This window comes from Anarhichas minor, unplaced genomic scaffold, assembly GCF_050575085.1.
Source record: "Anarhichas minor isolate MPS153535 unplaced genomic scaffold, ASM5057508v1 ptg000028l, whole genome shotgun sequence".
Lineage (NCBI taxonomy): Eukaryota > Metazoa > Chordata > Actinopteri > Perciformes > Anarhichadidae > Anarhichas > Anarhichas minor.
Window position 1 is genome coordinate 12,661,464 of NW_027466474.1, and position 27,628 is coordinate 12,689,091.

The window sequence follows — 27,628 nt, forward strand, 5'->3', positions numbered from 1 at the left end:
TGTTGTATTCATTTCTCTTGGATAAGGAAGCACACATGAACAGCACATCTCCAAACAGTCTAATAAGGAAAAACAGATGCACTTCAATCATGTTTCATATTAAAGGGGGACTGAGTTTAGTCATCACAAAGAGTACTACCTTGCCTTCATGTCTTCTGTGGCTCTAGCGGAGCTTTAGAACGTTTGAAAAAGATGATCTCATTTATTATCTCAGTTTGGGGGGAAAACACGATCAAGTTGCATTATTGAAAATCGAGCATTATTGCAGACTGACCCAGATTATGATCTAAAAGTCAGGATATCTGGTTCTCTGCGGCTTCAGGTTTGACCCTTGTTTTAAAAATCTGTCTCTTGTGAGTCCCCCTTCTTTATGGTACCCCTTTAGCCTGTCTCCCTATTACACACTTGATACATAGCAAAAAAAATCAGTTTTGCTCGTTCAGGCAGAAAACACATTGCTGGGATGACCCTATTTTACGCCATTTGTAAAATAGGGTCTAATTTCTCAATATGTTCCCACGCTTATCACACACAAATTATAATAACTGCAATAAATCAACCGTCCCAGTGTCGACAGAAAGTGAAATATATATTATTCCCCCTGCCCCCATATGAAAAGGGCAATGTGAGCTGCTTGCTGACGTCATGGCCTGTACACTGTTGGTGTCACACATTATAGTCAGGGAGCTGATAAGAAAGGCTGGGATTACAGTGTGTGGGAGAACGTATGCTGTGTCACACTCAGCTTGTTGTAACAATGCGTTGAGTCTGAGATGGATGACCTCCCGGCCTAACAATGGGCTGCCGGCTGGACCAGAAATCTCCCGGTTTGCATGGTTGGTATGGCAACGTAGCTCTATCAATACGGAGGCAGAATAAGTCACAAATGAGAGGAGGCTGAGCAGCAGAGAGAGACGGCGCTTCTGAGAAGAGAAACCCGAGATAGCCGGCCCGGGGTGCTTTGTGAACATCTGCCCCGTGCTCCAGTCTGAACTAATGAATTAATGACTGGGTGCCTAAGTTCCATGGATGAATCATTAAAGAACCACACAGGGTGAACGGGTGCACCCCGCTTCTGTCTCCTGTTGAGCATCAGAAAGATCAATGTCCTATATTTACCTGAAGTTGGAACAACAAACTGCATAAAATAAGTGGAACCTAATCAGCAAAGCTCAGTTTCACTGGGGAATACAGAGCGAGTTGCTCTCAGGGAAGAAAACGCTGACGCAACTCACTGTGCTCAAATTACTGTCCGCCTCAAAAGAACTACAGCAGGCAGCAGCACACATAAGATGGTGGAGCCCGACACACATTCAGACTCTCAACCTTCGGCATGCATACAGTGTACTAACTGGTGTTAAAGTCAACAGAGTGCCATAGCTACCACTGGTTTGCTGAGTTGGTAGATATTGGCCTGACAATATCATCAAACCAGTAATACGTGAACCAGCAGTCTGTTATTTTTAAAGAAGCTCAAGATACTCTGCTGTGTGTGTCGTTAAACCACCCCGACAGGCCCTGCTGCACATAGGAGAGGGGTGGGGTGGGGTGTGCTACTACAGTATACAAATGAAGGGTGGCTCTGCCTTGGGGGACAGGGAGACTATGTTAACAAGGCTAACTCAACAAGCAAGCCTCTGGAAAGTGACAGGAACTGACTGTCTCTTTCAGATACTTTTTAGTACATGGTAAAACCAGTATGTCAAGCTTTTTTTCATTTTGATGAGGGATTGCAGCCAAATTGCGTTAAGAGAAAAAAGTCACCTGACGGCCTACAGTTGTGGTGATGTGGCAAAATCATGAAGGTATTCTATTTGAACTGGCTTTGAAACTCCTTGTCTAAATAAGGCAACCTTTGCTCATGCTCTCACAGACAAAATGGTCGACATTCAAAACAGCATTACTGACCTGCACAGGAATTTGTTGCTCAAGTTCATGTTAATATGACACAGGACCCAGCAGTGTTTACTAGGACTGTCTAAATGAGTCCCTTTTTCTTGGGTAGCTTTAACACAAGTAATTGTACTCCCACCTGTGTAATGTATACTGTAGGTCTAGCAGTAGTACTTTTATTGAAAAGGATACTCTTTCCTCTCCTGGTGAAGGATCATTAAGCTTTTAATGAATTGGCTTCAACAAAAGGGAGAGCACATCTATTTGAGGTTCTGGCTTGCTAGTAGACATCAGATGAGGAAGATCATATTGTATGTCCTAAAGATACTATCTGTATTACACCATGTGATGGTATGATATGATGGTATGATCAGAGCGCTGCACAGATCTGACCAAAGGAAAATTAATCGAGCTCTTAAGCTTGATTATGTATACTGAAAATAGCAGCAGCTTATTTTAATAAGATTGCTGTGCAGTACTTTGCTATGGACTCGGGTTATAACAGTTCAACCAAATCAAACATAAGGATCTATTTGTCAATCTGTCTTCCATCAATATCAATCTAATGCATTTCTTTTTCAGGGCCTGTCTGATACACAACACGGCACAACTAGACAAATGCTGTAGGCTGAGGTGGAGGGGGAAAAACAATTGCTTAGTCAAATTTTTAACCCATCTGCATTTGGTTTAAATGCAAATACCACTACTAATGCTTGGGTTTTAACCCTTTGCATTCCATTGGCTTACGGTACTCTTGTATTAAAATGGCTTTTTTTAAAGTCTTGGTTGAGGGTTTAGATAAACATTTCCCTGGATCCTTTATGTGTTTTCCTTACGTTACATCAACTCCTCCCATTGATTTCAAGGCATCCTTATTTGGGAGGAGAAGGTTTGGAGTGCATGTGCCATTCATTGAGACGGAGTGCTATGGGCGTGACCTCACGGCAAACACCCAATCACATGTCAGACTTTAGTAAAGTGGGCGGGGCTTTTGAGGGAAATCCTGACACACAGTGGCTGGTGGCTGATGGAGAGGGCGGGGCTTGTAGACGGAAGTGTCTCCCGACTGGTCCAGCTGTCATCTAGAAGAGAGAAGAGACCATTTACACCGGCTGCCTAGGAAATGCAGAAAAAGGGAAAACGCTAAAATATGGCAACATCTAAACGATAAGATCATGACGCCGAACTGAAGGTAGCTATACCCGACATGTTACCGATTACACATGTTCCTCGATGCATTAGAACAGCCGTCGAGGTTGCGTTGCGTTATTTCCAGACGTATAAATGATGACAGGGTTTGGTAGGCTGTGTGACATTGAACATACAGGACACGAAACAGACGAGGTCGTCTAAAGAGCCACAACGCTGCACCGTTTCTAACCACACAAGTCCTGGAAATTTCCACCGTCGTGTCGTTGGCAGCGCTGTCGTGTACTTATGAAATGTCGATGACGTTGTAGCCAGTGAATTAATTTATTGCCTCCCAGCTGGTTTGCAAATATGCTACAGCGTCTCTGCGGTGTCGGCTATTATCCTAGCGTAGCGGCTCGGTGAAGGGAAGTATACCCTCCGGTTCAGCGCAGACACGAGACGTCATCAACATTTCCCTGTGTTTAAATGGTCGCGTATGAGGAGGTCATCGCTGAAAAAGGAGGATTATTCGGTAAGTGTCCGTGCTCGCGAGCCAACACAGCGCTTGGTGCTTTTCACGGGTGCACTGTAGCGGATAGAGCAGTACATTTAAAAAATGGACTGCTGGGATCTGCATGATTTTAATAGGACACATGGAAGGTGGCGGAGCAGCTGTTAGCTCGCTGCTAGCTGCGTAACGACCTTTAGAGACGTCAGCTCCACCGGCCCCGGCTGTTAGCTGCCTGCGCTGGTTCGGGTGGGTGTTTTCCGTGGTTGGCTGCCTGCTATTCGAGTGTAATATTTCGTCCAGGCCTCCCATGGCCCAGCGAGTCAATGATTTAATCTCATTGATTGCATCACAAGACCAGAGAGGGTGCAGCCTAAGCACATTCACAGGGTATGGCGAGGCTTGTTTTTTTTTGTAGGCCAGATCAACTTGAGCTGTAACAGCCTTATGCTTTTTGTCACCCATTCCCTGCCCCTCCTCAACCCACATTTTAGGATAAAGAAGACGGTGACAGCCAAAAGTGAATTGAAGATCTACTGGGTGTCCTAAATGGGAGACTACGGGTTTGGAGTTCTGGTGAAGAACAGCAGCGGTAATAAATCTGCTTTCCCTGTAAGGATCCCTCCTCACCTCCAACCACAGCACCCTCACCACCCCTCCAACCCCCCCAGCCCCCCTTCCTTCGTAAACAACACCTGCTCCACCAATGGGGGCAGTGCTTGGCTGTTCCCTGCTGTAGCCCAACACAGTAACATGCAAGATGACATTCTCGAGTCAGACAAGTCCAAGGCCTTGGACCTCCAGGACATGCAGGAGAAGTCTCAGGTCCAGACCCAGCCTCAGGCCCTGTCCCCGGGCCAGCAGGAGGCCGTGGGAGGCCTAGGAGAGCTCGAGGGAGCTCTTCCTGAAGATGGCCAATTGGAGAAGGGTTCCTTGGAGAGCAGCGGTGGAAAGGAGAAGCTGAGGATGGAGTCCCCTGTGCTAAGCGGGTTCGACTACCAAGACAGCCTGGGATTGGGTACAAGCTGTGCACAGTCCACCTCCTCCTCATCTTCGCTGACCAGTTTTAACAACTGGTCCCCTGCTGTCCCGTCCAACCAGTCTCCAGTGGTCGGGGAAGACGTCGGAGGGTTCTTCGGCCCAACTGGCTCCAACGCCAACGGACCTGCCATGCTGTTCCAGAACTTCTCCCACCACGCCGCGCCTGGCTTTGGAGGCGGAGGTAGTTTCTCCCCGCAGATCGGCCCAGTCTCGCAGCACCACCCACCCACACCTCACCCCCAGCACTACCACCCCCACGGTCAGGGGGTCCCACAGCAGCACCGACGCTCCCCAGCTAGCCCTCATCCAACCCAGCCCTCTTTCCCTCCGCATCCCCATCGCACTGGGCCGTTCACCCAGCTGCCCCACCTCGCTCCTGCCCAGAGCAAACCCCCTTCACCATGGGGAAGCTACCAGAGTCCCTCCACTCCCACATCCACCTCCTGGAGCCCTGGTGGGTACGGTGGCTGGGGGGGCACGCAGGGTGTCCGGGAGTACAGGCGTGTGGTCGGTGGAGGGATGACGGGTCTTAGCTCCATCTCCCCGCTGAAGAAGTCGTTCCCCAACAATCAGGTAGACATAATTGTCGTGACTCATCTCATGCACTAATTTATCTTACCAGATTTTTGCAATAACTGACATGAATGCGTGTATGAAACTCATCCCACTGTCCTACAGGTTCCATCTCAGAAGTTCCCCAGAAATAGCTCTGGTTTCAATCACAAGGGCTGGGTGGAGGACAGCATGAGCCGCAGTGACAGTGTCTACCCTTTCCAGGCGAGCATATCACAGGTAATACTCAGTTCTACGAGGCATCAGACCTAGCACATCCCTCAAACACCAGCCTAAGACTAGTTCAGTTTCAGTGTGTCCTCCAGGGGTAAATGATGTTGACTCGGCTGTATCAAATGCAATAAATATACCGCCGAGCAAAACCGGACGCGTGACAGTGAAGCCAGCTAAACGGATGAATTGAAACTTATTGTGTGTGCTCGGTTCTTATCTAGATCATTGCATGTTATCGTGTGCTCCGATCACATGGCCTTCCTCTTGTCCTGATTTGAGAAGTCTTGTGCTCCTCTGCAGCTTTGCATGCTCGCAACCCATTTAGATTCCCAGTGAAGCACTCTCTTGTGTTATGTATTACTCATAGGTTTTTTTTTTTTTTGGGGTGTTTTGTGTAAAATGTTTTAAATGCTTGTATTTCTTTTTACCTCAGAATATTCAATTAGAATTTGTATTGATCTGAAAATCGGTGGAAGTGGAAGGATGCATGTTTTAGCACCATGAGTAGCATATCTTCTTTTTATAATGCTATCGGACAGAGTGGAAAATGTGATGTGATTGCAGAGATATGCAGATTTTGTGTAACATACTCTGGGCTCCATTTTCCGTTTCCAGTGCCTTCCGCTGAAGCTCTCTGCGGGGGATATTCTCTGCAGTTTTTATTAGCATCATGGCAAACTGTTGGGGCTCCTGCAGCTTTAGATGGCGATGTGGGGAAACGAGGAGGCTAATTGTTGTCTTCCTCTCTTTCAGCAGGAGAGAACACGCTCCTTTGATGGTTTTAGTATGCACTCTCTGGAGAACTCCCTCATTGACATTATGAGGGCTGAGCAGGATTCTTTGAAAGGTTAGTTCCCACACTAGCGAAAGTGAGGAAAGGATGCGCTTTTCTCACCGCTGGCTGTCGATAAATACAGCCGTTTGTTGCGCGTATTTCCCAGCAAGAAGAAAGTATGTTTTTTCACAATGCTGCCAACTGACTGTCTTGACAGCAGGACTTCAGTTTGAACAATGCATGCTGCTATTAGGGTCCCAACGACTGTGTGCACTTGTGATTACACTTCTACTTTAATACAGTTGCATGTGATATGATTTTGAGACTTTTTTTTTTCTTGCAACAGCCCATAACTAACTTACTAATGGCACCACCAAAAAACAAATATTAAAGAGCTTCATCAAATTTACATTTTGTGCAGTGTAATAGTAGTTTATGTCGGGCTGGGTATCATTCAAACTCTTTCAATATATTTGTGCCAATATGATACCTCGGCTTTGATAAGGATGAAAGGATGCTACACTGCTGAGGTTAGATTCCCAGCACCCGGTATACAATGTTACTTTAAATATTTATGATAGTCTCTCTCACACTGTGGCCACGGAAAATGTATAATATAAAATATATATTTTAATATTGGACACCACCAGTATATGTCCCCGTGTAGATGTTTTCCTCAACTTCATTAGACTGTGATTTAAATGCAGCGTCAGCACACATGGATGTCAAACATCAATACGTCTTAAGTGTCGACCAAAATGTGTACACAGCAGTTAAAAAGTACCAAAAGCTGGCATTGCATGTCTGGGTAGATTCTTTGATCATATAGTTCCTAATGTAAATCAAAATTCTTCCCGTTTTAGATCATGCAGGCAAATTTGTGCTTTGACGGCTGTTTAAGTTTAAACTATTCATCTTGGATGAATATGGCTTCTCTTGTCCAGTGACGAGGGTCTTGTAGAGGAAGATGGTTGTACCTCTCAAAAAGTATTGTTTTCGTGTCGGTACACGTATGTTGTACTTAAATCAGGTGAACATATTATGAATGAGACCCTCTCAGATTAGTGACAGTGCAGTCTTGCATTACAGTACATTACTGTCTTTTTCTCCGTAACTCATGATAACAATCGCCTGCAGCATTTCTGCTGTGGAGACTCTTATTATTGAGAGTTAGATGAGATCAAAAACATGTTGGCCACTCTTACAAGGACTCTCCTTTTTTTTTTTTTTTTTTTTTTTTTTTTTTTTTTTTTTCTTCATCACAACCATCTGATGCTAATCTAGACCAGCTGATGCATGTACTTTATTTTTTTCCAGCTTCTTCCTCAATAATAGAATGACCTAATTATTTGCAAGTCTAACACACACTCTCGGATGTATTCCAGTATTTTTCTAGCATATGATATCGCACTAACAGGCACATGTAAGAATAAGCTGAGCTACATTTGAAGCACTATTTGGTTTGTCTGCAGAGTTCTTCATTATTTACCCAAATGTGGCTGCTGTCAGGGTCCTTTTCTTATGGACACAGAAACAATCTAGAAAACAACGTACCTTCAATGGGTTGGGGAGGAATCTAAACGTAAGGGAAAGGAGTTAAATGTCATGACATGTTGTTCTGAGGCCTCCTGTTTTTTGTCATGTAGGACGCTACAGCTTCTCTCACCAGGGTGGAGACGGGCCTCTGCCTATGAACGGTATGTAAATGACATGCATACTAATATGCAGCAGTCAGGGCTTGAAATTAATGATTTTTAACGCAAGTCGGGGTACAAAATTCGGTTCTTCATTGATAGGAATTCGATGAGCTCACATAAAATAAAAAGGGAAACCTCTGGATTTCACGTAATCACACAGAGCTCAAACACAAACTCACTTAAAGGCAGAATAAGTTGGATTTGTCGTTTGATGTTTGTAAAGGAAACATTTAAAGTTGGGCCTTCCTCCTAGCGCAGCGGCACCAGAGGAGCACGCCGCCTGACTGTTTTTAGGGTGATAGTTGGGGGTTTTTCCACGGCCGTGTCCACCATCTTCGTAGATTCCTCTTGGGTGCGTGCTTACAAAATGGCACCTGGTCAATACGTTTTTTTTTTTTAGTTTTTTTTTTTCCTCAGAGGTCAGTGCCCAGAAATGTCCTGAATACAGCACAATAAGAACGTACAGGCAGAGGGCATAAGTGATGACTGAGAGGGATTCTTTTTGTATGAGTCTAGACATTGTTCTTTAGGAAAATCCTACTCATTCTGCCTTAAGTCATGTTACGTGTTTTTACCCGTCTAAAGTGCTGTGGTAGTCGCTGTGACACACAACCAAAATGTCTGACTGAAATGTGACCAGACCGGCTTCTTCAAGTAAGAAATAAATATTGTTGTCAGAGAGGTTCAGATACAGCAGAGAGTAAACGCATGATACCGCAAGTATGTTGTCAGAGGCAGATAATGTACGTTAATCAATTCTTCTATACATAATAATGAGCTTTTTATTTTCAAAGACCGTGATTCAGTGTTTCTTCATACATATGTGGAATAACTGTGGGGTATAATCATGTGCCATGATGCTCCCGTGTCTAGTTCATACAATGTATAGATTTACTGATACCAATCTGGTATCAATTGTATTTTATGGATACTGGAGGAAATGGTTTAAATGGATTCATGTCTATTTTTCCCCCTAAAGGTTTAAATGGATACATTTGATAAAGTACTTTGGCTGGTGGAAATTCTTAGTAGTTATTACTTTAAAATAGTCGCCATTTTGTTAGCTGATCTAGCGGATTTAATTTCAAGCCCTGACGGTGTTTTACTTGCTCTTCTTATTCTGTGCGTTTTTTCAAAAAGCCATATCAACGTGTTTTGTGTTTTACATGCAGCAAGAAGTTATGGCAGAAGACGAGGTAAAGCTTGTGAATACGTCTTGATTTCTTCAATGTGGTGACCCCTGAAATGTTAACTCTGTGGTGTTGCCTCTGTGTTTGTCTGCTCCGTTGTTCAGTGTCACTGATTATCCTGCTTTTGAATAATTCAGGGTTTAAGCTTCTTCTCTCTCTGTGTGTGTGTGTGTGTGTGTGTGTGTGTGTGTGTGTGTGTGTGTGTGTGTGTGAATTTATGTCTAATTAAATTCCCTGCTCATTAATACTGCAATATTGTGGTTCAACCTCCCAAGTGGTGAACCAATATGTGTAATCCAGATAGTTTCCTCCACCAGGCCATTCGTCTCTGTTCCCAATGGAGGATGAGCGCTCCTTTGGAGAGGACGAGTCCGGCGACCAGGGGCTCACTGGCCTCGGGTCAGCCCACTGTTTCCCCCACCTCAACGGTGAACGCGTAGAGCGCTATTCACGCAAAGTGTTTGTTGGAGGGCTGCCCCCAGACATAGATGAAGGTAAAGACATGTTATGGCTGCAGAGGATGCTTTTAATCTATGTTGTTGTAGAGCAAAATATATTTAAAAAAAAAAATGTATATATACATTTTTATTGTCACTTGTGACAACTGATTGGAAAGTGATGTAAATGTCACACATTTTGTAATGTTACACCTTTTAGTGCGTCCATTCAGCTAAACTGTATATAAAACTCTAAATGTAATTTGATTTTAGGGCAACACAAAATGCCGTTACTGATGGTTTTGGGTTCATTATTTCAGATGAAATTACTGCCAGTTTCCGCCGATTCGGTCACTTGTTTGTTGACTGGCCTCACAAGGCAGAGAGCAAGTCCTATTTCCCACCGAAAGGTGAGTCAAACCAGTCGAACGTTATGTTTTCCGCCAGCGTGTTGACTCTACAGCGCGGTGATGATGCGTATTTGTGCATGCTCATTGTTCCGTCGTCCAACCTTTCCAGGATATGCATTCCTGCTGTTTCAAGACGAGAGCTCTGTTCAGGCCCTGATTGACGCCTGCATTCAGGAGGACGGCAAGCTGTACCTGTGTGTCTCCAGCCCCACCATCAAAGACAAGCCCGTGAGTGTGTTGTTCCGTTTAGCTGCTACACGCTCGCTGTCCGTCGTGCCCGGCAATTACAGAACTTTAACACGACTGTTAAAATCGTAGACTCACACGGGCCTTCTTTGTTTCAGTGTGTCTGGTTATTGTGTCTTAGAAAACTAGAAAGGGAAGTTCAGCTCCGTTTGTTTTGTTTGCCCAAAGGACGGCGTTGGTGAGGTAATCCATCAGATGTATCCTGTAGGTTTAGTGCACTGCTTATTTTCTCTTCCAAACGTTATTGAAAACCACACTGGTAACCATGTAAAGTACTAACCTTGAGTAACTGAAGGCTCATTTCAGTTTATTTCTTCAGTTATTATGTACTTTTATGTAGCTGTTGCAGTATACTTTCCCTTACCTCAACATCGTCAGTATTTCACCATCATTCCAGAGGCTTTCTGTATAAATCCCCGGCCACTGCCACCAACAACAACAACAACATCCTGCAATAGCAGTCAAAAGGAAACAAAGAAATGTGTTGATCCATATTACATGAGCAACAAGCTGCTTTTATTTTCACAATCCAATGTATGAGTAAGGCCTAACTGAGAGGAAATTTGTTTTTGCAGGTCCAGATCCGGCCCTGGAACCTAAACGACAGTGACTTTGTGATGGACGGCTCTCAGCCATTGGACCCCAGGAAAACTATCTTTGTGGGAGGTGTCCCTCGTCCCCTGCGTGCAGGTAAGCGTGTGTGCTGACCCACTAAAATGTGTTTCATTCTAAGGTGTTGTTTTGATCCCATTAATAGCATTGTGCATTGCTCTCCCAGTGGAGCTCGCCATGATCATGGACCGTCTGTATGGGGGAGTGTGTTACGCTGGGATCGACACAGACCCTGAACTCAAGTATCCTAAAGGGGCGGGGCGAGTAGCCTTCTCTAATCAGCAAAGCTACATTGCAGCCATCAGTGCCCGATTTGTTCAACTGCAGCACGGGGAGATTGATAAACGGGTGAGTCCCTCTGATGTTTGCAGCGTCCTATACTATCTTTAAAAATGCAGAGTGGATGTTCATAAAATATTCATTTAAACCTATCCGACATGCTGCCGTGCGTGCCTTCAAAGTTTTTCTCGACCTCCATTTTAACAGTTTTGCCGTCGTCCATTTCGTCTCTTCTTTCTCAGGTGGAAGTGAAGCCATATGTCCTGGACGACCAGCTGTGTGATGAGTGCCAGGGCACCCGCTGTGGGGGGAAGTTTGCCCCTTTCTTCTGCGCCAACGTGACCTGTCTGCAGTACTACTGCGAGTACTGCTGGGCAGCCATCCACTCCCGGGCCGGACGCGAGTTCCACAAGCCGCTGGTGAAAGAGGGCGGGGACCGACCTCGACACATCTCCTTCCGCTGGAACTGAGGCGAGAGGGCGAGGGAGGGAGAAGATGCAGGATGGGGGAGGGATCGAAAGGAAGGGGGTAGTAAGGGAAGGGGTACGGGCTACGATATGAAAAATAAATGCACTTTTCTTTTAATTAAAAAACAAACAAACTTAATTTATTTTTTTATTTTATTTTAATTGGGCCTTCTAAAAGAAGTAAATGCTAAGAGAGTGAAATCCCATTTATGTTTTGACTTTAAGTGTGCATGAAGCATATGGATGCATTAGATTTGGATTTAGATGTTTTCTGACTTGACTGTACTTTCTTTTCGTGTTAGCTGGCAAAGCTGCTTACATTTGTTGTCAAGAGTAACATAAAAATTTAAGTGAGGTTCATCATACCTAAATCAGTATACTAACTATGGAATTTGAGTTTAAGAAGGGTGCATTTTCTTACTTTCTTTGCTTGCAGGATTAGAGAACAGCTGTACCATTTACCAAAGGTTGAGTGCAAATGGTTGGGTTGAACAGAGGAGGGACACCGTTTCAGACGGTGGGACGGCTGAGTTTCTCAAGAAGCTCAGTGTATAGCATCTGGCCACGTCACAAAACAAAATCTCCCCTCAGTCTGGCACATGCGTTTCGATTGCTGGCATGAGTTTTTAGGTTTTTGGTTTAAAAGTCGACACTTTGTAACCAGAAAGGGCAAACCAAAGATTGGCCGAAAACACATCATCAAAAAGCAGATGTTGATCTGAGGGTTTTCAGGATAATGTTGCGTCCTCTCGTCATTCGGCGGAGGACGAGGCTGGAGTTGTCTGGAGTTTCGGTTTGTGGGTGTCGGCTAATAAAGACACGGCCCTCAGGGCTCAGGTATTGGCAGTAGTATTTGCTCACTTTATATTGTCAGGGATATTAGTACTGGAAGCTAACATGCTAATGTAGTACAAACTAATGGGAACGCACAGTCCAGTCTCCCTGAGCTGTCCTCATGGTGTACCACTGCACGCTCTACCATGACTGGAGCTTCTATCACAAGTGTTGTGGTTGGATATGGTAGTAGCTAGAATTTGCTGTCACAGAGATAAAGATATTATTTTATACATGGCCTGCTGATTTTTGTACAGTGTTTTATAGCTGATTATTTTGTCATGAACATATATACATTTATTATGCACTACTTTTCTAAATATTTTTTTCAATAGTCATTTTAGGCACATTTTTCACAGATGGGAGAACTCCTTTTGCAATACCTCATTTTTTTCACTTGGTGAAAAATAATTTTGTACCTTTGTTACTAAGAGATCTGCATTTATGGTAAACTTAATTTAAAAAAGAAAATGAATGATATTAATATAATTTTCAATTAGCTTTTATATATTTAAGTGCTGGTAAATCTGACAATTGTCTGGTGCATTGGTGTGATTCTGTAGATATATTAAAAAAAAACAAAAAAACCGAGGCTATCATTAGCCAGTCATATATGGATTCTCCTCTGTCCTAATACACATAATTACAGGATCCTAAGGCATGACAAGACCTTTCTAAACTGATTTTGATAGTCTTGAAAGTATATTCTGATATTTCGCTCCTAGGTGTAGTCAATAAGATTATCAATAGGGTAAATGTTTTGGCTTTGGTCAATGTGAAATCTTCCCTTCTATCACCGGAGTGGGTATCAGCTGTTTGAATATTTAGATCCTCTTTCTGGGACTGCCTGTAAGTTCTACTTATTCTTGGCATGCGTAATGTAATACAGAAATAACATGGCTAGTGTTAATGCAGGACCTAATGTAATGCACTAGATCTCCTTTTTCCTTTTTAACTTTCCTTTCCTTGTCTCTTTGAGATCACCTCTCTTGTAGCCTCTCTTTACATGATGGAGTCTGCCTTCCTTACACAGACATGATGTTTATGCAATCTACACAGTGACAACACTTTGGATGCGTTTTGTAACGTAGAGGACACTCAGTAGGACATAGGTGAGGAGACTTGATCACTTGACCCCCTTTGTGATGTGGCATGCTTTGGGACATAACCTGAATGTGATTTAATGTTGCAAGTTAACTTTGAGCCATTATGTGCAATACTTATTCTTTCCAGAAACAAGTCTCCGCAGTGTAAGTCATTTAATTCATAAAAACCATGCAGTCATTTACACATTGTTTGTTTCCTATTGTTCATGCTGATGTCTGCAAGAAAAAAAAATAATTTATACCTGAATTTATTTTTAAACATTAGTTTTGTGCTTATTTACTTATTTTGCTACTACCATGCTACTGTGATTGAAAACATTGTGTATATACTAGGTCGATAATGTATTTAGCATTTGCTATATTTTCAATTGAAATGTATAACTATCATTTTGATCAGATTTTTGTTATATTTTTTGGGTGATGTGTTAAACTCGTTGATGTGTCTAGTTTTTCTAATTGCTGTATTGTGCTCCACATTTTCAGATGAAAAAAATATTGATTATGTCTGTTAGTATTACTTGATTGCAAAATTTCAATAGTTTTTAATTGTATGCTGGGACGGTTATATTTATTAACTTTTTTTTTTTTTTTTTTACCGGATATCATTTTGATTTTTATTAAGTCATTTCACATTTATACGTAAGTTCCAACTTTTATATTTTCTTCCTGATTAATTTACGCGACAATACAGACGTCAGTTTTTATAGTTGGTTTGTAGTATTGAAGTAAAACAAAGATCTAATGTCATATATTCATTTGCTGCCAACTGTTTGTAACTGTATGCATACATTTGAAGTATTTGTAATGTGAGTTGTTGAACGAATAAAACAGCTGTGAGGAAGAATTCTATGCCTAATGTTGATTCACGAGAATTAAGGGTTTCCCCTTTTCATTTTCTGAGTGGCGCTTATTAACTTGCCCCCTGAAGGTTTTCATAGTAATTGGGAATCTCACTCCTGATGCTATTGTTGTGTGACAGCATTTTTGGGCACATCTGGTGGGTTATGTTGAATCAGATCAGAGGTATTTATAGGCAGCCTTAGGCTTATTTCAGGCCTTGGTGAGTGCTATTGAGCTCACCTAAACCGCCTGCCTTTTGTCCCAACAAACCTGCTCTAGTCTAAAGAAAATCCGTATTTTTTTTTTTTTTAAATTAAAAGTATGCACATAGGCCACAAAATGTCAACTACAATACACTTAAACATAATTCCATTTAACAATGGCTGAATTTACAGAGTACTGAAATGCTTATTACAACAGGGAGGTCCTAAAAAACATAGTGGTTTCGCCCTCCATCCAAACCTCAACTCAGAATACAACTAGACATGTTTAGTATAGAGTATATAGAAAATAAAACTAAATGACATAAAAATACTGCTACAATTATGAGGGAACTTTTTTTACTCTTTACGCTACCGTTTATCGTCACAATTTTGTTTTAAATTTGACATACACACAACTTCAAAAGGGCTATGAAATGTGATGCATTGTGAATAGATGAAGCTAATGTAACAGTATAAACATTTGTTAAAAAAGGCAACACCTTGAGCTACTATATTTTAATGATACTTGCAGTTTAATGCATCAGCAATTATAATTGTACAATTAGTAACACTAATATGGGGCATTTTTCTGCACTTACACTTATAAAATATTGTAATACTTCCTCCATTAACGTCACTGCTTCGTGGGAAAGCTGCTGTAGTTTAGGTTTTAGGGTGTAATCGCACCTGGGTCACAATAACCGGATTACTGCCCCCTGCTGGCTGACAACGGAACAACGAGCACAAAGTAGGACTGCAGGACAGAAACGACTCCCCGACGGTTGGCTACGGTGAGGTAGAAAAGATGTCTAAAAAGGTGCAAGTTCCCTGGTTTGACTCACTGCTGGGCTCCAGTCAAAGAGAAGAACCACAACCAGACCAAACAGTAGACCGGACCCCCCAGACCAAGTCCCCCTCTCGGCACCAGAGTGGCAAGCGCGGGAACAAGATGGGTGACGTTAGAGGTGGAAAAAAACGGTTATTTTTAAAAGTCAAGTTACAAAAAGTCAACAGCACTTTGAACAAGAAGGTGGACAACACACCGGGAAGATGGACGGGAGAGCCCGCTGCAAATAACACCAAGACTACTGTGAGCCGACAAGGTAACTCTAACATTAACGCTAATGTTGCTGTTAATGATAGCTTAAATAGGTTAGCTTAAATTAGCTAACTGAGCTAGCTCTCCGTAATGCTCGCTGTGGACCAGAGTAAACCATCAAAATAAGCACGAGCGTGTCTTGAGTGGACATAATAAGAGAAACACACTAAAGATGGCCCCTGTAAAAATATATAAAAACAAACTTATTGTTATTCATTTATTTACATCAAAATTATTTTGAAATAGTTCAAATTAGCCACATAAAACAAACTCAGATGAAACATCACACTTTATTAAATTGTTCAGAAGTAATGTTTACACTAAGGCCATGACCTGTGATTTGGGGTCAAGTAGATATTTCTTCATTGTATCCGGTCTCAAGATTAATATGAAAAGAAATACTCCATTCCAGTACAGTATCCCTGTAGAAACATTTCCTTTGCGAAACACTATATGACTATAATTAAGTTTTTAGATTAGATTTTGTAAGAAGAAGATGTTTTTTTGTTTGTTGTGCTGTGCATAGGATTGCGTTAAATTGTTTTCATGAAACTGTTTTTGCGTCCACATCCCAAAATCAGTTTCACCTCAAGTTTACTCCACACATGTCCGTCTTATTATCACGAAAACATTTTAGATCACCTGCCAAGGGTCAAAATCTAAAAACCCGATCACTTTGACTTAAAATATCTGGATACATAGTGTAGCTAGCTAGACGATTAGATATCAAACAGAGACCTGCGTTATTCACGTTGGCTGAACTAAGTCAAAATACGCTATGAACTAGTATTGCATATTGTAGCCTGAACTGTCAGAAACCTCTTCATTTGTTTTATGTCAGGTGCTGCCACTGATTCTGACTCTGTTGTCAGAGATGTTTTCTTCTTCTCCCAAAGACCCACCAGCACAGCAAAAAACGAGAAGGAGAAGGTAGGACCTATGCAAACTGTACATGTGCAATGCATCATGGGAAAAAACGATACACTCAAAAGAATTCAACATATTACGAGTGTATAGATGACAAAAAGGTGGGCTGTGTGACCCTCTCATGAAGATAAACATTAGCATTAATACGGGCGCTCACTGTTTATCTTCAGCACTACTGTATGTTGCAGCATCTTTGGAGGTTAACATTAATCACGTGTGTCGCAATCACCTTGAGTTCAACCACCAGTCATAGTCCAAAACGATCTATCTTTCATCGGCTTTGAGGCCTACGTACTTTATCTGATATTTACTTATTCAGCATGTTTGTTTAGATAACACACTACTATGTTACTATGATTCAACTTGGACTTTAATACTCGCCAATACAAGTCAAAGTAATCTTGTGTTTCTATTAAATCCATAGTCCTTTATTACAGAGGATATACGACACGTCACAGTAGGAAAAGCACAGGCGTAAAAGAGGAAATGAACGATGGCTGCCTTTGATTATAGTACACTGCAAAGGCTTTGTGGGACACACAGAGTGACTGGTAATGTTATCAGTAAATCCCTGCGCTTTTCCTACTATATCTTTTATTTCTTCCTCCTTCTTTTACTGGGAATATGTCCCCTGTCTCGGTAGGCCAAGCTTGCAGTTCTTAGGACCATCTCCAAGATGCTGAAGGAGAACCAGCTTATCAGACAGAGACTGGCCACTGTCAGCCGAGGCTGCACTGACTGACTGAAATCATTGCAGGTCACTGAGCTTCTTTCACTCAGAGATCTCATCAGAGTTTCACATCAAAGTTCCTACTAGTTGATTCATTGAGTTCCTTAAGCATGGGATGTTTAAAACCATCGTTACAACAAGGCATTAAATAGTGGTTCATCTACATTTATACATGTGTGTGTGTATTAAATAATGCATTTGCCAAATAACAGTCATTTACACAATGTTCAATTAACAGTGTTGTTTTATTAAAAGAGTCCATATTCAAATCGTTGTGCTAAAATTTGTATTCAAATCAGTCTGGTTTCATTCTCAGTTTCATGATGAAGGCAAATTAAGGTTTTCAGTTTTTAAACGTGAGTTAAAATACACATAAATGGAGTACAGTATAGTGACTGCAGCACACGCGGCTGAGGCTGTTTCAGAGCAGTATACTACATACTGTAATGTGTACTATAATATTTTGTCCCCCTCAATAACAATGTATGGAGAGAATATTATGTACACATTAACAGTGTACTACAAACGACTGTTTTGTAAAATATCAGTAAGTTGAGTTGTATGAGATTGAATTGCTGTTAATGATGTTGACTTTAACAACTCATAGTACACCATGTTGCAGGAATTATCGTTATATTATTTCAGATAAAACTCTCTTAAGTCTCCACCAGAGGGCACCAGCTCCTCTACTATAAATACCTGAGAGGTAGTTTTCAGCTATTGCTCACACAACCCTGTATACTCTCATACTGTGAACTCTCCTTTTGACGCCTCGCTCACAAACATTTCAACAGTCAATTTTAAAGTAACATCAGGAAACTAATACATTTCTGTACCTGTTGATGGTGCAACTTCCTCGCTGTATTAATGATTATAATTTTCACGACAAAAATGTAAAAATAAACATTTGTTACGTTTCAAACAGTGGCCTGTGTTGTGCCTCTATGAGTTGAAGAATATTTTGAGTGTAGATTTTTATAATTTTTTATTCTCATTGTTCATCAAAGGTTTCAGTGATGAATGTGTCACTAGAGGTTTTTATCAGAATGTATATATTACTGAATCAGCTTGAGAGCAGCATGTGGCTGTGATTATTTTAACAGTGGTATAATTGCTGTTAAACCACGGGCAATTTACTTAAAATTGTTCTGCAGGTTTGTTAATGTTTTGATTGATTAGCCTCATTGCCTCTGTGTTTGCAGGCCCGTTGTTTTACCCTTTTCTGCTCTAAACACAACATGACACATTCACCAGAGTTCTCACTCAAATGCAGAGAAGGTTAGGTAGCTTCAGAAAATGAAAGACGCTTTCATTCTGGTTGCTTTCAGACAGGCAGTTTGTTGTCTTTGTTCAGGGACTAAATTGATCAAATTGACTCTTTGCTAAGTTGAGGGAAAAGCCCACCGGCCCCAATTCAAAGTGTCAGACGCCCCACGTCTTGAAAACTCATGTGCAGGTCAAACCTATACAGGAACAATAATGTGCCTGCACAGCAGGGTAGGCCAATGTATTGTTTTTTTTTTTTTTAAAGCCAACTGTGACGACCCCTCCCCTCCACTGGGGGTTTCTTGTCCTGTGGGCTGGCTCTTCTTTGTCTCTCAGGATGCTGATGGTCAGCTGATGAGCCACCGCTGAGCCCGCCGTGGTTCCAGCTATACAGTCTCAACATGAACGACCTCTCTTCTTCACGGCTGCTGTTTAGTTTAGTTTGCTCCACACATGCCAACATTACTGAATACTGACTCTCGATGTTTAAATAAATGTGGTTTATTTATTACTTTTCACTCGTCTGGTCTCCCATTCATGTTGCAGCCTTTGAGCCGGGCTGTAACACACATTAACGTAAGTTATGACTCCCTTTCATCATCGAATATCAAACTAGCTTATCTCGGTTTTTCGATCAGTTGAAAGCACGCCATCGTGGCATCATGATCATTGACATAGATGAATAATTATTAATATTCAAATGTGTTTCTTTGCTAGCGTGTTAAGCTAGCTAATGTTATAAGTGTCTTACATTGGAGCAAACAAAGTTGTTTTTGACAATCTTCGATGGATTCAGCTTGAATGAAGTCTTCTTCACTGTTTAATGTCGACATCTCTTCTTTTGGGTTTTTGGCTTCGGGAAGGTGGAAAATACAACTCTCATAATTATGAGGTTATCTGCTTCAGCCTTGCAGGCTCCATACACCCCGCTGAGAGCGTGACAGGCCTCCTGCACCTAGTTAGGGTTGCTAATGAAGGATTGGATAGTGGCTGTTCTAGGGAGGGGCTTAGCTTAAGGTCAATTGTTGCATTTGCAACAATTTGCATTATGTTTAAACAAAGCGATTCATGAGCAAGCTGTTCTCTCATTGGTCAGAAAGTTTTGCCTCAAAACGCCTCCTCTTTCTTTTTATTCCTTCTTCGTCATAGAGCACCAGCAGCATGTACTGATAACTGTTTTCATTGCTTTCATGTCGTTAATATACCAGTGTTCATTAAATGAACAAAAATATCCAGCCTCAGCCAGCAACTAGACTGCGACTAGAAAACAATGTTGTGTTAGAACCTTAACAGAAGACGTGGCACCGGCCGGTCGGAGACAATTGTTCTTCAGACACTGAATCAGGTCATTTTAATTAGATACAGTTTATTAGATAAGCCTGCGTTCTCACTGGGAACAAACCCCTCCAGAGTTCGAGTGGAGGTGAGCCGAGACCCCCCTCTCTAGGTCCACTTGTTTTGCAACACATCCAGGGTTTTTTAATAAACAGGTAGTCCAAACGAACTAGGTGTGAACACACAGTTTCATGAACGTGTCCTGAAGATCACAGGCCGGTGTACTCTGCAGCCAGAAGAGCTGGTGGGTTTTAAATCGGTAAACAGACGCTTTATCGTGTGTTTTTACAGCATTAAGGATAAATGGCTGTTGGGGTTTTGATTATCAGTTATACAGACTTTCTTTATCAGAGCTGTGATCTGCACGGAGACCGGCACACTGTGGCAGCTGTACCTCCAGACTGCACTGAGAAGCCGGATGACCGGCTACTCGCTGCATTGTTTGTGTGGACAGAGGCCCCGTGATTTGGTGCAGTTTGAAACAAGCTGGTTTTGTTGTACAGGACCTGTTCAGAAAATAATACAGTCAGCAGAAACAGTGGTGGAGAGGAGACCTGTAAAATACACTTAATTGTAATTTTTTTATTTAAGCAATAAAGCATGTTGTGTTTTAAGTATTGTTTGGGCCTAGCTATGAATTCATTTAAACATATTAAGGCTCCCTCTGTTGCTTTATAAATTCAAAGTCTCTTTTTGTCTTGTAAGCAGCAGAGGTTGGAGTGTGTGTTGGGTCTATTCAAATACTAGCATCCTAAACGCTTTCTTCACCAACATTAGAACGTATATGAGATAGACGTCTTTCCCATTGAGAGTGTGCCGTTCAGTGGCTTTTCTGTTTTTTTCCCCCCAGTGTGTCACGTTCAATGTCTTATTAATAATTGATTACAGCTTCTTAAATATGAATAATTACAGGCTCTTCACATCCTCTGCGGTAGCAACAGGGGGCTTCGTCACTCTCTGCAGGAAGTGAGGGCGCAGCGAGCACTAAGTTCACAGCCCTGAGAAGCGGGAGAAGTCCGGGCGAAGTGTTGCTGTAACTTTGATCCGAACTAGAGCTGGTCGCTGGGCACCGCTGCGGAGGAAATGCCCCGGAGAGGGCCAGCCTGCCCACACGCTAATCAAGAAACTCATCAACTGATTAGCGATCAATGGAAATAATTGTTAGTTGCGGCCTTAATCAGAGCTGGAGCAGATGAATACCCGTGAATACTGCAGAGTCATTTGTCCCGAGAATTAATGCCGATTGTTGCATTTCCCACTGAAGGTAAAAGCCAGATGTTAATGGGGTGTTCGTGTGTTTAGTTTTTTTGTCCAGTCTGAAAGGGGCTCTAGATATCCGTATGGTGATGCTTCTGAGAATCATTATGTTTTAACACCTACTGCACCTCAGCCTGACCAAATCATCTCAACGTGAGAGACAGGTTCGAGTAACGTCAGGAGATTTGAGAGCTGCATTGGTACACTTCAGATTCTGGCATACACATCTTTTTTTTTACTCCGTCACATCCTCATGTTCGTTCAGTGTGCAGTTTCACAGCATGTTAGCACTTCCCTTCCTTTCGTCCCTGGAAGAATGAAAGGATTATGAAGACAAACTATCACCACCACAATGTGTTGAACCGCAATGTGATCACGGTGCCTCATGCTTTATATAGATACAAACTCCTTAAGAGCATTTGATTATGCTCGCTTCCACACGGAGTTGGTGGTGTTGACATTTGCAGGAAAACGAGTGTTGTCAAAGAGTTTCATCAGCCTTAGTTGAGCCAACAGGCAGCATCCCTTTCCAAGCCAAGAGCAAACTGCTGTTTGAAGACTAATGGGATTCTTTTAGTTCTGGTGACATCTGCAGAGAAACAGAAGAGACATTAACCAACCAGGCTGTCCTCCGAACCTTCATTTAAACCGTGTTTCACAGACGGCAGCACAACGGCGGGCGACACAATTAAAAATAATTGGTTCACGAGTTCTTTATGTGTCTGATTAGGTAGTTGATAGGTAATGTGTTTTTTTATCAGATTATAAACAGGTAATTTTACAGACATCATCTGTACTGTACTCTCCTCAGACTGAGATATTAATGCATTTAGAACAACTTCAAATCATGTTTGTGTCAATTATTTTCAATCTCTACATTCATCTTTACAATACAATTTAACGTATACTATTTTAATACATAGACATGTTTCTCTATTGGCATCAGGTTGTAAAGCATGAAAACTGTTTTAAAGTTTTAGCAGCCAATAGATCATAGACACAATTATCAAAGCACAATACCAACTCCCATTTGTCGTCATTATTGGATCAATATTTGAAAGTGTTATTGTGAACACGTGCTGTCATTCTGTGTGGGCTTTACTTTGTGTCACGGTGTTGTAGCACACTTATTCCCTGCATCGCTAACGATGTTCATTCATCTTTTTTTTGGGATTGCATTTCAGCAATATATCGCCCATTAAACTGACTCATGCAGTAGTAACGGCTAGATATTTGCATGTGGAAGAGGAAGAGTTCAGTGACACGAAGTAGCTGTTACTTCCTCTTTGCTTATAACACGCAGTGCTTAATAACCATTCAGCGGCACACTTACTGATTGTGGTCGTGTGTGCGTGTCTTTTTTCTATCGCTTGTGATTAATTAATAATCAAATGTGATCTGAAGATGTGACTTCATTCACAGTTAAAGTGCTACTAGATTGGGGATAGTGTCTCACACGCACATTTGCATATCTGTAATTTGTTGCGGTGAAACGGGGATGTAGCGTAGCCGCGGTGCATTCGTCAGTCATGAAGTAATGATTGCACTGACTGAGGGGCCTCAGGAAGCAGTAATGAGAAAACACATCTTACCACTTTCAGCCTCTCAGGAGATAATTACCCTCTCAGACTGAAGCTAGTTTGTCCTTTGCAAGTTGTATTAAGATAAATTAAAGCCCTAATATCCTCTGCATTAAATATATTTGCAGTCGATAGCCATGTTGTACTTTTCTTACCTCAGTTTAATGGCACCAGTGCTACTTTAAAACCCTGTAGCTTCATTTTTCCTTTGTAGTACAATGTTCCCCCCCATGGATCATGTCAGACTTCAAATTGTAACGTTGATTAAACCTTAATGTACATTAGCTTAAGGGGGCACAACTGATGTCCTCTGTGCCTTTTGACTGTTAGGGTGTTGGAAATGCGTTGCAAACTTGGGAGGTACAGTCATTAATATGTAGAACAGGACTGCAGTGTAAGAAAAGTACACTCTCAATGCCATGCGTCAGTAAATAAACAGTTCTGGAAGTGGAGGGTGTCAGCGTTATAACACAGGACTCGTATGAAGGCATGCGGTCCAAAATGTAGCCCCAGATAAACATCTTCAGAGCTCATGTTACTTTTAGCTGCAACCATTCCTACCCTGTACTTATAAAGACATTAGACATGAGTTGATATTGTTCCTTTCTTTTTTATGGGCCGTTCATGTTGACTGTCTTCAGATGAAATATTAATTCAGTCTTGATTGGCCTGTCTGTGTGTAGCAGTAGTTAATGTGTTTAGCTTTGAAAATAGAAGTAGAGGCCAACCTCCCATTGTAAAACTCTTTGGAAGGTTATATTACCATATTTCATTTGTGAAAATACAAGGAATTATTTTGTATTCAGCACATGGCTCCTCTTAAAAAAGTTTTCACAGTTGCAAACTGTAGACATTTGAGCCACGTGTGTGTACATGTATGTGTGAAGGTGTGTGTATACGTACTCCACTCGTCCCCTGTATGTCTGTATTTTTTAGTCTAAATACTGATTGAGAACTGTTTCATACAGTTAGCGAATTTTAAATGATTTCTTTCGTATTGGAAGCCCACTGAAGTGACACGTTGGCCACTTAACTGATTTGCATGTGTTTGCAGGAGAGCGAGCTCATGCTGTGGGAGCACTTTGCCTCACGTGGAGAATAATGATGTGCAGGCGCTGGGGAGTCGAGCCCCTGATGCCACTGTAATCCTGCTGATTACAGAGAGCACACAGCCGCTCTGAGGGCTGATCACAGAGCTGTGGACAGCACACTCCACTCCAGTCACCTCACAGGTGGCCGTTTGAATGTGTGGGCATCTGTATACAAGACAGACTAGGTAGACGAGGAGACAGACATGAGAGTAAAGATAGAAACGTGGGGGGCAGACTATAGGACACAACAAGCAATAAGCGCATATATTTTGCATCATGTTTTCCTTGGCTGAATGAACACTTAAAGGAACAGTGTGTTAGGGGTGTGTTGCAGACTGCAACCAACTAAATACCAATCCCCTCACCCCTACCTTTCCACGCATGTCGGAGAACTACGGTGGCCTTCAGGTAGGGATAGTTATCTTCAGGATTTTATTATTACAAGGAGCTACTCTCATCACTACTCTGCTCTTCTTCGTGACTAAATAATCCCTATACATATAGAAGGTTTAGGTTAGGCTAAATTTAGGGTTAGGATTAGGTTAGGGTAAGGTTAGGTCGGGGTTTTTTTCCCGTACTGGGTGCATTTAATCTCACTCAGAAAGACATTAAGCACGTCTGCTATTCATGACAATCTTAACATCCATGCCCCTTTTTTACTGTTTCTTAAAACGCTGCCTCGTCTCATCCCATCACGGAGTGGTTAGAGGCCGTAGAGCTGCTGCTCTTCTTCTCGTGATGTTTCCTAATACTCTGGAGCCCTACAGGTATGAGCTTCAAACAGGCACGAGACGCTTCCGTCTCCTCCAACAGAGCAGAGACTGGGACTAATCGCAGCGGGCGCCACACACCTCAGGAAGGTAGCAATTTTCCATCATTACTGTTAAATCCCGCTTTAAAGAACCGGATTCCACAGACCTAATTACAAGGTGTTAATAATAACAATGTAATGACAGTCATTTTAAAGCCTGCCCAAAACCATAATCCATTTCCCAACTGACTCTCGCATCTAAGTGTACGGTTTCTCTATTTGAAATTTTAAAAGCACCCTGATTCTTATTGATTACCATTGTGATTACCCCCACAATCGGTGTGTCGGGTCCTGCAAGTTGGGGCTTGAATCAGGAGCTCCGTCAGCTGTTAAGTAGAAATACAGCTCTTCAGATGTGACACTGATGCTTTTCATCCTGGTGCTGCCGACGCTCGGACAGACAGCCAGGCCAATCCACCAGCCTAATTGCAGGATGGAGTAGACAGGGGATTGATTTACTTCATTTTAGTAGGTTTTTATTCTCCAAAAAATACCAGGCATCAGCCTCAACCACTATTCATGCGCATTAATTCAGCACTGTACTTTCAATGGCCGCAGAGCGTTTGCAATTTGCAGAGTGAATAAAATACGGTCTGTTACTGTCAGTTATGATTAATCCCTGGTGAACTCGTCTCCCCTGCATAATTACTGCTAGATGAGGCTGATGTGCAGCTGACCTTTTTTTTGGGGGGGGGGGGGGGGTGGCACCACAGTTATCCCGTCCAAAGCGCCCCAAGCACACCGTCCAATCACAAGTCAGGACGCATCATCCACTGAAACTCCAGAGAACCTCTCCCAAAGTTTTTTTTTTTTCCAGCACAACTTTGTCAACTTCGTAACAACTTCCTCCGACTTACGCTGAATGTTTGCACACCGCGAGGGAAAAGTTATGCGTTTTCTGGATCGGACTTAGATACATCGACCCTACAAAGGGAGCATGTCTTCGCCCGGAGACGAGTTGTCAACAGACGAGGAGGTACAACCTCCGCGGACGCAGAACCGCGCGGCGCAGGTGTCCTGCCTGCCCTTCAGCGTGGAGGCGCTCATGTCGGACAAAAAGCCGCAGATTGTGACGGACAGCAAAGATGGAAGTCGCTCTTTGAACGATGAGGCGCGCAGGCCGGATGACTTGTCCCAGCAATTAGTATCTATTAAATCAGAGCCATCGGAACGAGGGGGATGTGCGTCCTGGATGTCCAGCCCCATTAAGATGTCAGCACCACCCAGTAAGTGATCCGGGCTAATGTCTGGATTTGAAGATTTACTAATACAGATGTATTGTTAATAATTATATTATCGTCGTTAAACGTCTTTTGGTGCCTTAAATCACCCGAGGAAGGATCTCATCTAACGCGCTCTAGAGAAGTTAATGAAGTTCATAACTGCCAGGCTATAAGGAGTCTAATAAATATATTAATCAATATATAGGTTCAGTAATGTTTTAAGTTAAAGAATAAACTAAAAGGGAAACAAACAATTTAATAATATTTTTAATTCTGGTATTTATAATTGTAATTTAGAAATATTTTTGTCTGTTTATGGCTGCACCTGACGATCATTTAAAAAAATTGTTTTTAAATTCAGATTTTTTATTGATTAATCATTTAGTCTAAACAAATTGTCAAAAAAATAATGGCAAATAGTCATCACAATTTGCTAGAGGTTAATGAGGTGATGATCAACTGTCCAAATGGATATAATGATAATCTTATTACATTGATTTAAAATGGAAAATAGGGATGGTTTTTCACTTTTCTGTGAAAAAAGTATCAATCCGTTATCAAAGTAAGAAGACGGAAACTTGAATAATTGATGAATGGTTTCTGCCCTTATTAAGTTATTTGGATATTAGACTAATTAAATAGTATATCTGACTCCAAGTGTAAGCCTCACATCTCGCCCATGTCCTCTAGGGAAGCTCAGTCCAGCGGTCTGCTCCTTGAGGAAGCACAAAACCAACCGCAAGCCTCGCACTCCCTTCAGCACCACGCAGCTCCTGGCCCTGGAGAGAAAGTTCCATCAGAAGCAGTACCTGTCCATCGCCGAGCGGGCCGAGTTCTCCTCCTCTCTGTCGCTGTCCGAGACCCAGGTCAAGATCTGGTTCCAAAACCGGCGAGCTAAAGCCAAGAGGCTTCAGGAGGCTGATGTGGAGAAACTCAAAATAGCGGCTGGCATCGGGCCCAAAGCCGTATTCCACCCAGGCTTCCCGTCTTTAGGTTTCCCCCTCAGTGTTGACCTGCATGCTGGATCAGCGGCACTGTACGGACTGGGCTGCTCGTACGGCCGCAGCCCCATCCTCCCTGCTCTACATCTGGCCATGTGTGCCTCACAGGTCGGCCACGGCCTGTTCCACCTCTCCTGAGGGGCACCGGCACAGAGTGATGCGGATGTGTTAAAAACAGAAGGACATGGGTGTATCGTGAAGTCATGCACCTTATAAGAGACTTCATTAAGGACCTGAGGTGGAGCCGAAGCTTTATGATCTTCTCTGATCTTGTCTTTATTGATATCCTTTTGCAAAGATACAGAATCTTGAAGATCCTTTCTTTTCTGTTTGCCTATGCTGATTCAGCTTGGGTCACTGAAAATGAATGGAATATATCAGGCCACGCATATATGACTGTTGTCCTGAATGGCAGATTGCATTTGTCGCAGCCTTTTTGATTTGCTTTTCCTACTCTTCTTGTATTTCCTGGATGATTCCAGTATTGGGAATTTTAAAAAATCCCTTGTTAGCCTTAAATATGCGGGGATATTATACATCATACTCATCTTAGAACAATAAGAGAATGGCCTTTTGGCCTGGAGAAGTGCCTTCTTCCTTAAAAGCCAAAGCATTCCCAATGACATATTTATTCTCTGCAGTCCTTAAATTCATTCATATCACAATGAATATCTACATTAATATGTTATTTGTTTGACATTACATTAAAGCTGTTATTTAAACCTCTGTTTTGTTCTCTTGTTGATCTCCACACTTAACTGGTGAGCTAGCTCTAGCTTAGCTCAGATACAGTTGTGTAGCGATACGCAACCTTTAATGTGTGTGTCAGCTCTCCAGTTGAGTCTGACTTCCT

The 27,628-nt window shown here is 42.2% G+C and overlaps 2 protein-coding genes across 4 annotated transcripts; both read left to right on the top strand.

Moving 5' to 3' along the window:
* The first annotated feature begins 2,949 nt into the window (after positions 1–2,949).
* LOC142962610 (cytoplasmic polyadenylation element-binding protein 4-like) lies at positions 2,950–14,256 on the top strand. 3 transcript variants are annotated; one of them, XM_076103194.1, is made up of 12 exons: positions 2,950–3,085; positions 4,027–5,146; positions 5,252–5,365; positions 6,113–6,206; positions 7,781–7,831; positions 9,004–9,027; positions 9,339–9,515; positions 9,779–9,868; positions 9,978–10,096; positions 10,690–10,804; positions 10,893–11,074; positions 11,248–14,256. In XM_076103194.1, exons 2-12 carry the CDS (start codon positions 4,082–4,084, stop codon positions 11,473–11,475), a joined length of 2,259 nt encoding a protein of 752 aa, XP_075959309.1. In that variant the 5' UTR covers positions 2,950–3,085; positions 4,027–4,081; the 3' UTR covers positions 11,476–14,256. The 3 variants fall into 3 exon arrangements, with proteins under 3 accessions (XP_075959309.1, XP_075959311.1, XP_075959310.1); XM_076103196.1 differs by having other exon boundaries at positions 6,116–6,206; XM_076103195.1 differs by lacking the exon at positions 2,950–3,085 and adding an exon at positions 3,101–3,556.
* A 10,993-nt stretch (positions 14,257–25,249) lies between these two features.
* On the top strand, positions 25,250–26,913 carry LOC142963203 (homeobox protein MSX-2-like). Its single transcript, XM_076103920.1, has 2 exons — positions 25,250–25,777; positions 26,465–26,913. Exons 1-2 carry the CDS (start codon positions 25,489–25,491, stop codon positions 26,911–26,913), a joined length of 738 nt encoding a protein of 245 aa, XP_075960035.1. The 5' UTR covers positions 25,250–25,488.
* Positions 26,914–27,628: the final 715 nt, after the last annotated feature.